The 14514-nt window shown below is 36.1% G+C and overlaps 1 protein-coding gene across 1 annotated transcript; it reads left to right on the top strand.

The window, feature by feature from the left end:
* The first annotated feature begins 9863 nt into the window (after positions 1-9863).
* Positions 9864-12092, top strand: LOC148845975 (large ribosomal subunit protein eL38z/eL38y-like). Its single transcript, XM_088953220.1, has 3 exons — positions 9864-9920; positions 10929-11112; positions 11873-12092. The coding sequence occupies exons 1-3, from the start codon at positions 9918-9920 to the stop codon at positions 11893-11895; spliced, it is 210 nt and encodes a 69-aa protein (XP_088809346.1). The 5' UTR covers positions 9864-9917; the 3' UTR covers positions 11896-12092.
* The last annotated feature ends 2422 nt before the right edge of the window (positions 12093-14514 follow it).

Genomic DNA, 14514 nt, shown 5'->3' with positions numbered 1-14514 from the left:
TGACCCGACCTAGTCGGTTTACTCATTGACTAAACCGAAACCGACTGACCCTTAAGCAAAATTGACCCAACACATGAAGGGTTGGTTTATCGGTTTAGTCAGTTTTTATATGTATTTTAAACTAGAATATCTATATCTAAACATCTATTTATATTTTAGTTCTTTTTTTTTTAGTTTTTATGCAAAACAAAAATATATATTTAAATTGATTATTTTTTATGCAGAACAGATTTTTTTTTGTCAATATATATATTTAAATTTATACAAAACATAATTAAATATTGTACTATTGTATTATATTTGTATTGGTTTTACATTTTATGTGTTTATCATAAATAACCAATTTTTTAAAGTCAAACAAAACACAAATAAAATATATCAACATTTAACATATAGGGTGGGGACTAATCATTAATTACTTAAAAATATAAGATCAGTTTGGGTCAGTTTGAATTTGGTTTTCATACATGAAAACCAAAACTGAACTGAGTTGTCGGTTTATTTTTTCATACAAATTGAACCGACCAATGATTTTGAAAAACTAACCAACTTGGGTTGGGTCGGGCTGGTTTGGTCAGTTTGACATTTAATGTGAACACCCCTACCGATAGTGAACAATTTCAACGAAGGGAAGCTACTCCCACCATGCAACAGAGCTAGATTGTGTGTTAATAGAGATTTGAGCTCGAGCTCAGCTTGGCTCGAGCTTGACTGCAAGCCAAGTTTTTTCTCTAAACAATAAAAAGTATACATATAAAAATATTTTTTTGAGCTTGATTCAAGTCAGAGATTTGAGCTCGAGCTTGACTACAAGCCAAGTTTTTTTTCTAAAAAATAAAAAGTATACATATAAAAATATATTTTTTATTTTACATACAAAAAATAAGAATTATAATTTTTTTTTACCATTATACATAAAAAATAAGAATATTATATAAAATATTATTATATAATGAAAATTATTTATTATATATATTTGTGTATTTATATGTATATGTATATGTATGATGTATGCATGCATATAATAAAAAAAATATTTATTTATTATATTGGCTCGCGAGTTTCACGAGCCGAGCTTCACTAGGCTCGAGCTCGGTACGATTAGCAAATGAGCCTATATATCAGACTCGATCTTGGCTTGAAGCTCAATTTAAATCAAGCCGAGCCGAGCTTTTCATGACCAAAGCTCGAATAGTTTGTGAGAAGCTTGGCTCGTGGCCACCCCTATCCACAAGGCTTTTCTAGCTGAATATGGCTCCTGTGGAAGAATGGATAAATCAAAGTAGATGTGACTCATGTTTCTAGTTGATGTGTTCATGTAGTTATTTACATGCATCCATCCCAATCGAATTGGTTGCTTTTAGTAGTTTATGGTCATCCTGACCCTAGACAAAATAGACAAACTTGGATGGAGATTCAAGCAATGGGAGCCATGCAACAACCACAGATGCTCATTGGAGATTTCAATGCAGTGTTAAATAATGAAGAAAAGAAAGGGAGAACACCTCCAAGCTCTCAAAAGATGCAAGGTTTTCAAGAGACTATGAACATATGTCCTTTGATAGATATGTACTTTCATGTCCCTAAGTATACGTGGACTAATAACCAAGAAGTTCAGCGACATGTTCAAGCAAGGTTGGATAGAGTCCTATACAATGAAGCATAGGGAACTGTTAGACGATTTTGTATGCCCTTAGCTTCAATCAAGATGATGTACTTTATGAGTTTATTGTAAATGAATAAAAGTGCATATTTGATTCATGTTCCCTTGGTATGTTTCTGTGTAATACCCTTAAACTGGACACTTAATGAGACTCGTGTTAGTTTAGAATGTTCACGGCTAGTGGATCAGTCTGGGGAGACCTATCCTAACAAGACTGACACTGTTGTGCCACCAAGTCGATTGAGGTAGCCTGTCTTAGCTGCCAGGGTGAGACCCTAGGCACTTACAGTGTAGGATTAATTGAATCTTTGAACTGGACCAGATTTCCAATATTGCCCTGGACCTTGGAGATTGATGGGCAAAACTGAAAAGTTACACCCGACCCCTAGACTCAATTATGATACTGCACTAGGCGTCGGATTGGGCTATCTTTGATATACCAGTCAGTGAGATCCTTAGCAGGGGTCAAAACCTGGGTATGTTGGGACAGTCTGAGAATTCATCTGAGTGGGTGATCATAGTGACAGGATCAACCCCTTTATCGAACAAAGGTAATGATCGGAATGCTCACTGATGGAAACCAAGATTGCCGGCAACCGATTTCAATCGTTGAGATTTGTTTTGCAAAATATATTTTATATGAGATATAAAAGTATATATATTATGGTTTCGAAATGATTTGCAAAAAGTTTTAATTCCCGGGATCCATATAAGCGGAGAGTGCAACACTGTTCCTTGCAGCTGAGGGAGATGTCCTCTCTTGTCGGGCAGTGTATGATCATTATGGGCTGAGAAGTTAAGTGTAAGAACATTGAGGATAATACCTGATGGGCTAATCTTGCATCTGCCCATAGTCCCTGGGTGTTACAAGGTGGCTTGGCCTAGGGACCACTTAGGGTAAGTGTTGGGCTCATAGAGCCCATAAGATGGGTTTCAGGGGGTGCATTGTCCATAACAGTGTATTCGGTCAGGCCTTGTAATAAAGGCTGGGCCGAACCCATGTGGCTAATGTGTAGATCAATGTTTGGGTCCCACGCCATACAAGGAAGCCCAACTAGGCAGCAGTTTGAAAGGTTAAGTGAGTACATAAACTTAAATGGGCCTTAAGCCCATTTCGAACTGGGCTGATTTGATCAGTCAATTTAAAGGGGCGAATTCTGAGATGGATCAGCTGATAGGATTGGACCCAGACCCTATCCACCTAGAGAGTCCAAGATCTAAATAAGATTTAGATCTAGAAGCCTCCTAATTAGATTAGGAGATGGCTGATCTGATCTGCAGATAAGATAAGGGTTATTTATCACTTAAAGGGATTTCTAATCCAAATATGATTTAGATTAGCAACTCCTAATGGGATTAGGAGCTGATCTCTTTAAGATTATAAAAGAACGAGGGGGTGGCAGCCTTTAGACATGCAACCAACACATTCTTATCTTCAGAGCTGAAATCACAAGAAGAGAGAATTCTGCACCCTATGAATACTCTCTTGCCGCCTCCTTCCTGCAGCCGCCGCCTCTAGCAGTTTGATCTCCTACCCTCTACAGGAGTAATCAAGCTTTGATCTTGATATCAATCTTTTGGAGAAGGGTCAAGTTCTTGGAGCTGTATTCACAAACCATCCTGTTGATTCTTGCGAAGGGTCAAGTTCTTTTGCAAGAACACTACTGATTCTGCTCCATCCTGCACTGTGCCATATTCAGTGGGAGTAGATTTTGGATCATTCATTGGGTGTGAACAGCTCCATTGGGAGATACTGTTTCTCCGTATCAAGTATAATCTCTTCTTACTCCTTTTGGTTCAGATCTGGTTCAGTTTATGGTTCAAGAATGATCATTGAAAATATGATTTTCTAAATAGGGAATACGATTCCCAGTTGAAGGGAGAGAAAAATTTTTGAAATTCGCCCCCTTATTCCGCAATCTTTGGGCGTCTATGTGATGGATATCCTATCCCTTCAGGAACTCTATTTCACAATGCTAGTTTGTTAATTACATCTTCCAAGGGTCCTATTTGATCACTATTCTATTTTGTTGGACACTAAGGGGCTGTTCTTTTTTTCGGGTTTTGAGAGGGGGAAAGTTGGTTAATGGGATTTTGGTTCCCATTGACCAAGAATCCCATGTTCTTTTTTCAGATTTATGTGAGGACTAGGGATAGTTTATTTTCCTGCCTGGGTAAGTGATACCCATCTCCTAGGTGGGTAAATAACTTTTCCACCTAGGGGGAAAGTTGCCAACACTTGAATGGACCAAAATGCCCCTTTTAATAATTGATTTTATGGCTAAAATGGTCATTGCCTTATTTACATGATAAATAAAAGAACATGGGTAAATTCACTTACTCAGGTAAGTATTTCCTAGGAAAAACTTACCCAAGTAACTGCATTTGCCTAGGTAAATAACTTACTGAAAAGCAAACGAGGCCTAAAAGTAACATTTCTCCTACTCATAAACCATTTAGGATTAAACATACATGGTTTACTAGTCCCAGTTTTACTTGTGTTGTCACTAATGCATGGTCTATTCCATCTAGTTCTTCACATATATCTCATTATATTCATACCATAGAAAAGATTTCAAGTTTGACTAAAATATGGACTTCAGAAGTTTTTGGTAATATTTTCATCAAAAAAGACAGATAGTGAAAAGAATATAAGGTGTTCATTCAAAAATTCCTAGCCATAAGGGAATCCTGGTTTTTGAGGAATCTTGAAAGGACCTTAAAGCAAGAATATTTGAGTTTTTTAAGGGGTTATAGCTGATAATTAAGGGCAACTTTTGGGCCCTAATATCAATAAAAATAATCATTTTAGTATAATTTTTAAAATAGGTTAACTTTTTTAAAAATATATCAAGGGCAAAAACAATGTAGTTGTTGGCTTGCTGCAAGATTATAGATATCTACTTTTTTTGTTCACCCTTGTAGTTGTTGGCTTGCTGCAAGCAAAAATAGTGAAGCCCATTCTTGCATTTTTGTATTTAGTTCTATGCATCTCGCTTCTCCACTTAACATACTCGCAAACCTTTTCCAATCCCGATTTTTAGGCTTCAATGGTGTTTAGAACTGCTTCAGATACTTCTAATAGGTTTAGTAGCTAGAATCAAACTGTTGATTTGGATACTTTGGTGTTTCATGTGAGGAGGAAAGAGAAAGATAGAGATTGGAGGTGGGGAGATTTGTTTGGTAATCTGAAGGAGGAAGGAGATGAATAGTGTTTCTGTCATTTTTTGATATTTTTTATAAAAAATTACCCTATTCTAGAAATTATGTTAAAAATATTATTTTTATTAATAATAAGACCCAAAAGTTGCCCTTATCAACTATAATCCCTATTTTAAAATAAGAAGAAATCTTACTTCTTTTGGTATTAAAAGTCACGAATCCAATGGATTAAAGAAGGCAATTTAAATACTTGCTTCTTCCACGTGACTAATCTTAGAAGAAGAAATTCAAATAGGATAAATATCATTAAGAATTGTCAAAATCATTGGGTCCATGATCCTCAACAAATAAAAAATATCGTTACAAATCATTTTCAGGAATTATACACATAGGCTATGTTTGGATTGAAGCAAAAAGGTTGGGAAACCTTTACAACCCTTGGATAGGTTTAACTATCTTTCCCTTCCTTTCCCTACTTTTTCCTTCAAACCAAACATAGCCATAGGGTGACACTGAGAAACCTATAACTTTAAATCCTTACATAAAGCCAATTTAGGTGGACCAAAATTTAGTTCTTTTATCCGGTGACACCAAAATAGATTAAACAAACTATCTGGAATTTACCAAGAAACAAAACTATAGGTCCTGATGGCTTGTGGCTTATATTGGAGTTTCTCATAACAATATGGCAAAACTATGGGCTATTCAAGAAGCTCTTTGAAATGCGATTAGCAAGGGGTTCATAAATCTTATAGTCGAATCATACGCTCAAGCTACTATCACATCCCTCACTACTAGAAGATGTCCACAAAAGAAAAAAAGTTCTTTTTTTAAACACCATTCTTTTGATAGATCAATGTAATGGTGTAGTTCTAAAACACTACTACAGGGAAGCTAATAGGTGTAAATATATGGGTATCCTCTTATAGACATTCTTTCTGTTATGTGGGAGGATGTCTCAGGCATATCTCAATGACGTCAATGTAAGTTCAGGTATGTGTAGTTTGTTTGTTTTTCTACTAAAATAGATAGAAAAAATCAATTGGAGCCACACTTCCCCCTAAGTCAAACAAGTTATCTTGTGATGTCATTAATAAAAAAATACTATATGAAATATTGTAAAATCTATAAAAATTATGAACATGTGTTTAATATAATATATTCATCGTATTAAACAAAAAATGTGTCTAAAAATGAGAATTATTGTTAGGGAAAATTCCCAATTAGTACCCTATACTTTGGGCCTAGTGTCATTTTGGTCCCCGAACTTTAAAATGCGACAATCTAGTACCCAAACTTTTAAAACGTGACAATCCAGTACTTGCCGTTAATTAGCTGTTAACCAGTTGTTAAGTGGCATTTGAAAAAGAGACAAATGCCCTTTAAATGTTATTTAATTTTCTTTATCAACCATCTAAATGTTGACGAAAAATTAGCAATCCCAAATCCTTGCCTTTTCCATTCAAGAATGTTGGGGTCACGTTTGAATGGACATTCTGGTGACTCCAACTTTCTTAAATAGAAAAGGCAAGGATATGAGACTATTAATTTTTTGTCAATGTTTGAATGGTTGATAAAGAAAATTAGATGATACTTGAAGGGCATTTATGTCTTTTTTACAAATGCCACATAACGGCTAGTTAACAACAAGTACTAGATTGTCATGTTTTGAAAGTTTGGGTATTGAGGCAATGTTTGATTCACTGCTCTAGGGCTCAAATCTCTTAATTCTTGCTCATTCTAGGCAAGAATGGGCAAGAATGAATAACATTAGAGTGTTTGGTTACAAAATTCTTGCCAAGGGCCACATTCTTTTTAGAATGAAAAATGAGTCCCATAGCACAAAAATTGACTAGCCAGCAGCATGAAAAATAATCATGCCCCATCATGCTCATTTCATTCTTTGAGGAAACTCTACCTATAAAAATGTTGTCATAGATGTTTACTTTTGCGAAAGCACTTTTACATAAGTACTCTTATGAAAGCACTTTTATAAAAGCATTTTTATGAAAGCACTTTTTATGAAAGTATTTTCATAAAAGCACTTTTATAAAAGTGCTTTTATAAAGGCACTTTTATAAAAGTGCTTTTATAAAGGCACTTTTATGGAAGCACTTTTATAAAAGCATTTTTACAAAAATACTTTTATGGAAGTACTTTTACGAAAGCACTTTTATGAAAGTATAAAAGTGTTTTTATGAAATCACTTTTATGGAAGTACTTTTACGAAATCACTTTTACAAAAATATTTTTATAAAAGCACTTTTATGAAAGTACTTTTATAAAGGCACTTTTATAAAAGTGCTTTTATAAAGACACTTTTATGGAAGCACTTTTATAAAAGCATTTTTACAAAAATACTTTTATGGAAGCACTTTTATAAAAGCATTTTTACAAAAATACTTTTATGGAAGTACTTTTACGAAAGCACTTTTATGAAAGCATTTTTACAAAAGTACTTTTGTGAAAGTATATAAACACTTTTATGAAAGTATAAAAACACTTTTATGAAAGTACTTTTACAAAATATCTATGTTGATTGGTAAACATTGACTATTGGAGACCTAGGTTGGCAGTTTGTGAATACCAACACAATTTTTTTTTTCTTTGAAGAATGAAAATGAGTAAAATAGGACACTTGTCAGTCTGAAAAGAATTTATTTTTAGGAAAAAAAGTGTTTGGTTCATAGCAATATTTTTTCATTCTACCTATTTTTACCCATTCTTTTCTATTTTAGAATTTCATCTTGGGTAAGAATGAAAAAGAATGAGAATTGGACCAAACATGGCCTGAATTGTCGCATTTTAAAGTTCGGGGACCAAAGTGGCACTAAGCCCAAAAAAAGAAAAAAATAATTTCTTATTCATGATTATTATTATAAATAATACCACTATTGTTACTATTATCATTTGGAATTGATGCCTACAATGCACATGCATACTACTTTCGGGGTAGTGACAGATAGGTACCCTAAACTTCTAATTGCAACACTTGAGTACCTTAAACTCTCAAAAATAAACACTTGGGGTCCATCCATTAGTATTCTATCAGTTAAACATTGCATAATGTAAAAAATACTCTTCTCGTGTATTTTTGAGATAATTCTACAAAATAAAATCATCACTAGAGAATGTCGTCGTCGAAAAATTTGAATATGTTATTTGCTGTCCATGTGAGAACATCATCATGGGGAGACGTTCGGTTATCTGAGAATGATCTCAGAAATATATGATAAGGGTTTTTTTTTGGCATTATATAATGTTTAACTAACAGAATACTAATGGATGGACCTATGTGTCTATTTTTGAGAGTTCAGGGTACTCAGGTGTTGCAATTGAAAGTTCATGTACCTACCTATCACTACCCCAAAGTACAGGGTGCCTATTTGTAGTTTACCCTAAACTTTATTATAAATGTATGTATATACATGCATGTATGCATATATTTATATACATATGGTTTATAAAAACAATATGCAAATATGTATGTACATAGGTGGGTTAGGCTTGAGCTAAGTTTGTGTTATCTAAGGGCTAGACTTGGGCCTTGAACAAAAAATAAAAAGGCCCAAACTTTTGGACCTAGTCCTAGCCCAAGGCTCTAAAATCCAAGCCCAAGTCGTATAAAATTGTGAATTGGGTCAGTTTAAGTTCAAGCTCAAGGTGGGCCCGCTCAAATTGTACCACTAATTTTAAGTATGTGAAATAAGAATATTTTAACGAAATAAAGTGAATAAAACAGGCCAACCCAAGCTCAATTCCAGTCTAACCTGATCTCAACTCAACCTGAAAATGTCGGGTTGGATAAAGGGTTAGGAGTGGGGTTCAATAATTCAGGTTGGGTAAGGTTGAACTCAACCTAACCTAAATAAGTGAACTAGTTTTAGATTGATCACATGCTGACCCGCCCTCAAAGTTGGCCTGACCGGCGGCCATCCTGGCCTTTACCATTCCCAAAACTCAAAAGCAAAAACATGAGACTTGAGAGCAATGTTTTCAAAACCGGACTGGATCGAACGGTTGGACCAAAAAAACTAAGAACCGGTTAGGTCTTCGGTTCCAATTATACTTTAAATCAGAAATCTTCAAAAGGACATTGAAAAAGTCAGAGAATCGCTGACTTGAGCGGTCGAACCGCTAAACTGTTCGACTTGGGCAGCGGTTCGTGGGTTCTATTTTTTATTTTTCTTGTATTAAAAAACAAAAAAATTCCACCTGTATCCTAACTCCTAGTTGAATTCGTAAGGGCTAAGGGTTCGAATGAAAGTCATTTTTGTTCTTCCCTTCCCAGCTCTTAGCCGCTCAGTAACCTTCGATGACCTGTGACGGCCACGACCTGTGGTGGTGAAGTACGATGGCTCACGCGCGACAGAAAAACGGCGGTTGGGGCTTCCTTTACGATGACCTATGGTGACAAGTTGATGTATTTCTCAATTCGAGCTAAGCCATCAAGTGCAAGATTTGCAGTGATGACCGTCGGTTATAGACCAAAATCTATAGCGATTGGCAGTTTAATCAGTTTCATCACTGATTTGTACCAATTTGCAATGACAGTTTCTATCTTTTTGCTTCCCAACCGGAGTTGTAGCAGCAATCATTGACGACCAGATTACAATCCACTAGTAGTTTTTTTTTTTTGTAATTTTTTACATTTTTTCGTGTTTTTTATTTATATTTTGGATTTTTTTGTATTTTTTTTATGTTTTCTATATTTTATTATTTTTGTATTTTTTCCATTTTCTGTAATTCATTTAATTTTTATGTTATTTTTTATTATTTATAATTTATATTTTAATTAATTTATGGTATCATGGACTGAACCTTTCGACCCGAACGATTGAACCGGCAACACACCCGGAAAACGGTCCCCTGGACGGTTCTGTTTCCGGGTCGGTTTTCAATACCTTTTTTGAGAGGGGTAAAATAGGAAACGAGTAATATGAAGATGGGTAAAATAGGAAATAGAATTAGGGTTTTGAGGCCCATGAGCCATGACTCAGAACCATATAAATGTAATCTGCAATCCAGTCCTAGGGCCGGGACGTGCAACTTCGGGCGATTGGGTGCTTCTCTTCATTGAAAGCCAGCGAAAATGGTACTTTGATCTGCTCCCTTTCGTTCTGGTTTACGTTCTTGTTCTATGCAATCGTTTATATGATATGTTCTTTGCTGTTTTGGTTCTGTTTATTGGATTCTCGTCTTTGATCTGATTCAATACATGCGGTAAATTTACTATTTCCTTTACATCTTGAAGTTAAATTAGGGACAGGGTTTCGTCGGGTTTTTCGTACTGGTGATGGTACGAGTAGCTGCAATGTGACTTAGATTTGTTGCATTTTTCAACCATCTTTAGGGTTTAATGGGTCGACATGAGATGGACCTGATGCTCTACTGCAAGGGCTTTGAATCTGCTGCAGTTGTCTTAATAATTTTGGGTAGTTTTAGAAAGCTAGATGTTTAAATAAAACTAATCGACTGTGCATCTAACTGTTTTGCAACTTGTCCACATATTTTTTTGTTTGGGGCTAAGCTCTGCAGTATGATAATGGTAGAAATCGTATAATTGTTGATTTTCGATTAGAAATTGTCATTGAATAATTGCTGATGCTCGATTCATGTGTACGCTAGTTTGAAAGTTCATTGTTTTGTTGGGATCCTCACTGTTATTGTTCAAAAAATCATTAGTAGGACAGGTTGTGTGTGATATGAGAGATGCTCATCGTTAAATCGAATAGTTTTGAATGTATTTTAGATAACGTTGTTACTATTTGGTTGCGTTTGGTCTACTGTTTGTATAGGGAAGGACTTATTTGCTTGGTTTCAATTAATTAGGGTTAGACCACCCAAGATGTTTAATTTTAAATATGCTGGTTCTTTTACATGCAATTTATTTGATTATACATTGTCCATGCGTGTATATTGTTATGCCTAGCTTAGGAAACTTGGTAGTTGGTGCTTGATAGGCATCAGATTGAAACTTTTTTTTCTCACTCATAAGGTCGCATCTATGGTACCTGTGATGGAAAAGTAATCTATTTTCCTGTCCTGATTCAAGTATTTATTGCTTGTGGTGAATAAGCATGTAAATTGATTCTGTTTACAGCCGAAGCAGATCCACGAGATCAAGGATTTCCTTCTGACAGCAAGAAGGAAAGATGCACGTTCTGTCAAAATCAAAAGAGGCAAAGATGTCGTTAAATTCAAGGTCCGCTGCTCCAAGTACCTGTACACACTTTGTGTGTTTGACTCGGAGAAGGCAGATAAGTTGAAGCAGTCTCTTCCTCCAGGTTAGTATCTCTATTTTCTTTGTTCCATATGGTTGTTTTCCTGGAAAAACTTGGATGAATAAGCATGTAAATTGTTCTGTTTTAGGAGAAATCCTACAGTGCACTTGCTACTTGGTGTATTTAAGTTCATTTACCTTGTCTCTCCTTAACTGTGCATTGTGGTTAGGAAAATTTTTGCAACTCATTCACTACTGAATTTGCAAGTGTGGTATTTTCCAGTTTTATCATAGTTTGTGACAACTTGCTATATAGATATTTACTGCATACTTCCATAGGTTTATATGGAAATTCAGTGAATTACTAACATGCTGACACCTCTGATCACTTGAGCACCCAATGGATCTTGAAGTCTTTATATCACCTGATGATATGGAAAGTGGAATGTATTGCTACGAGGTAGAGAATGGACAAATTACTTGATATCGAGATTCATTTTAATTGAACCTGGATTTTCTGGGACTTGCTCACCCGAAAAGGATTTCTAGAACCTGAGTAATTTGAAAATGTATGTCATTTGGACCTGGAAAGTCATCTTACAGCTATATAATTTGAATGGTAAAACTTGGCTGGAATTATATGGGTTTGTTGCTTGTTAAGGGGAAACACAGTCTAGAGTGAGAACAATGGTTTGTGATCAAGGGTGAGAAAACCAATTATATTGGCACCCAGATTCTTCGTCTGCAAAATGCAAACTTAGCTGTTACGAGTGCTTTTTTGTTGTTGTTGATGCTGAGATGTGCGTTTGTTACCTATTTTGCAGGTCTGAGTGTCCAAGATCTGTGAATGAGGAGGATCTGAGCATGTTTCTGGGAGCAAGAGTTGTTGCTTTCTTTAGGTTCAATGTTACGTATTTTGAATTTATACCAGTGAATGTTGACAATATATTTTTGGGGGTGATTTCGCCTTGATTTTGAACAGAGCACTGTTAATTTTGATGTTCATTGATTGCGTCGCCTCACAGTCGCTATTTCTCTGTTAAATGCCAGTTTCATGAGCCAAGGCAAACCAAGGAAATTTGTTTTATATATAACTTAAAAGGGAAGGCCGTGAAGAGTACCTGGTAGCCCGTGGTCAACCTTGATTTCTGAATAGACTTGTTTTTGATCTAAAGAAAGGAGAAATTAGCCTATCGTCATCCTATTAGAGAAGGATTCAAGTAAAATGAAATGCTTTTCAGGTCATTTGTTAATTTATTAATTGGATGTTAACAGTTGAATTCGATCCAATCCAGCATAAGTGTAATGGATTAGATTCTATTCGATTTAGATAGTTGGTAAGATAGAAATCCAACCCAAGTGTTTTACCATCATGCCCAGCCTTCTTTTAGATTGATTCTGGGAATGCATGATTTGAGGTCAAAAGATGGGAATTTGTTGACTCATGAGTCATGACTGATAGCTGAGGTTCAATTACATGCCTTGTAAGCTTTTAGTACTGGAAATCAAAATAATAAAATGGAAGGTTGGGGCATTGGCCAATGGGTTCAACCAGGATACGGCATCACACCTAAAAAAGCCCGCACGCTAGATTCGTGCATGCAGTCTCGGTTAAGGTGTAGTGGAAAATCTGGGACACAAGTCCACCCATGTACAGAATTGAGTGTCAAACCAAGTAGTTCACATCTGCGCCCCACGTCGTTCCACAGCACATCCTTGCCTTGTATTGGTAACATCTCCCGATGATGATGTTGTTCTGATATTATCATCGAGGGCATAAATCTAAACTTGTGTTTACAACATGAATTGCTTGATTGGCATGTAGTGGAACAGTAGGGAAGTGATCTAAATTAGAAGATGAAGCATTCACGGTGGAATCAAATTGTCCACCAACAGAAGTCGAATAATTGATTGAGCATCGCCTTCTAGCAATACTTAAGAGAACCCATATGGGAACTGCGAAGCAAGCAAAAGTAATACTTTCAAAAGCAACAACTTTGGGGTACGCTAAGGAATCCGGTAAGACCACAATGATCTCGTACCACAAGCTCAGTAGAAGCAGCAGAGGCCAGTGGCTATGAAACATTGAAACATTTATCTTAATAATGCCGGTTGCCGGTTGGAGATTTACACAATTACACAATTGACGCCCCAGTGGAATAGAGGCCTCCTGAGGAGCAAGTATGGTAGTGGTACTGTCAAGTACTTCGTTTATTACAAGCAGATGAATCTGAGAATGCCGTTTTGTGATGACTTGTATGGGAATAAAAAAGGATATCTTCAAAAAACATATGAGTTTCGATCATGCCAAATTTGGTTCATAACTAACAACACCTCCTATAAAGTAATAAACATCCATCTGTAGTTCGCTGAGAATTCTTTTCTTGCTTCCACCAAAATAATATATAATCACTCACATCAAAATTTGGGAGAACATCTAGATGGAAATGCCATTCAAAGCCAAACCCTATGGGGATGCATTGAAAGCATTGAAGGGGAAGATAAAGTGCTATAGTCATGCTCTAGTGGAAAAGATATTTAATACACTTCCAAATGAATAGTTTCAGCGAAGATAAAGTAATGACATAATGCTATAGTCATGCTCTAGTAGGAAAAGATATTCAATACACTCTTCCAAATGAATAATTTTAGCCAAGGAGGCAAAGAAGTGCATGCAACCTAATGTTTTCATTGCATGTCCTCATGTAGCGGTGGTAATTGGGCTGGTTGGGTTGGGTTTGATTTGGATTGAGTTTCAACTCAATTCGTCTAACCCGTCAGTCCATTAATGACCCAATTATATAAAATTAAATGGGCTGGGTTCAACCCAAACCCACTTTAATCCAATTCAATCCGCCCAAACCCATTAATCTTATATTTATGTACTTAAAACAAAAAACTAACTCCCTCTTGACAAATAATTTGGTCATAGCTTAGTGGTAAAAGTAGTTTCTATTTACATAAGTGGTGAAAGTTCAAATCACATTAAGCACATGTTATTTTTAAACAAGCGTCGAAGCCTTTTGACTATGTTTGGGCTTTGGGTTTGACCGAACCACTTAGGTTCAAACTGGTCAGACCAATTTGAACTATCTAATTGGATTGTCTTTGAGGTAATCACATCAAGAGTGGTTGAATCGTTTGGATTCGGATCAGTCCTGTCGAACCAAACCAGATCAGTTCAATCAATGACAGATTGACTTGGCTGGCCCATATTAGGTTTGTGCATGGGTTTGGGATCGAACCGACTGGCCCAAAGCGGTTCAAAGGAAGTAAATCGAACCGGTCCATATTTGGGTCGAGTTGTACAGATACGAGCCGAACCAGGCAATCCAAGCATGGCAGATTTTGGGTCGGGCTGGACTGAACCATCCCACCTGGTCCCATTTTGGATTTGGATCAACTTGGATTGGCCTGCCCTGGGCCGGGTTGGGTTCAGAATGGGCTGGTTGACCCAAACAAACCA

Source organism: Nelumbo lutea, chromosome 7, assembly GCF_056320005.1.
Source record: "Nelumbo lutea isolate HS-2025 chromosome 7, American lotus-T2T, whole genome shotgun sequence".
Taxonomy (NCBI): domain Eukaryota; kingdom Viridiplantae; phylum Streptophyta; class Magnoliopsida; order Proteales; family Nelumbonaceae; genus Nelumbo; species Nelumbo lutea.
This window is presented reverse-complemented; position numbering and strand designations above follow the sequence as displayed.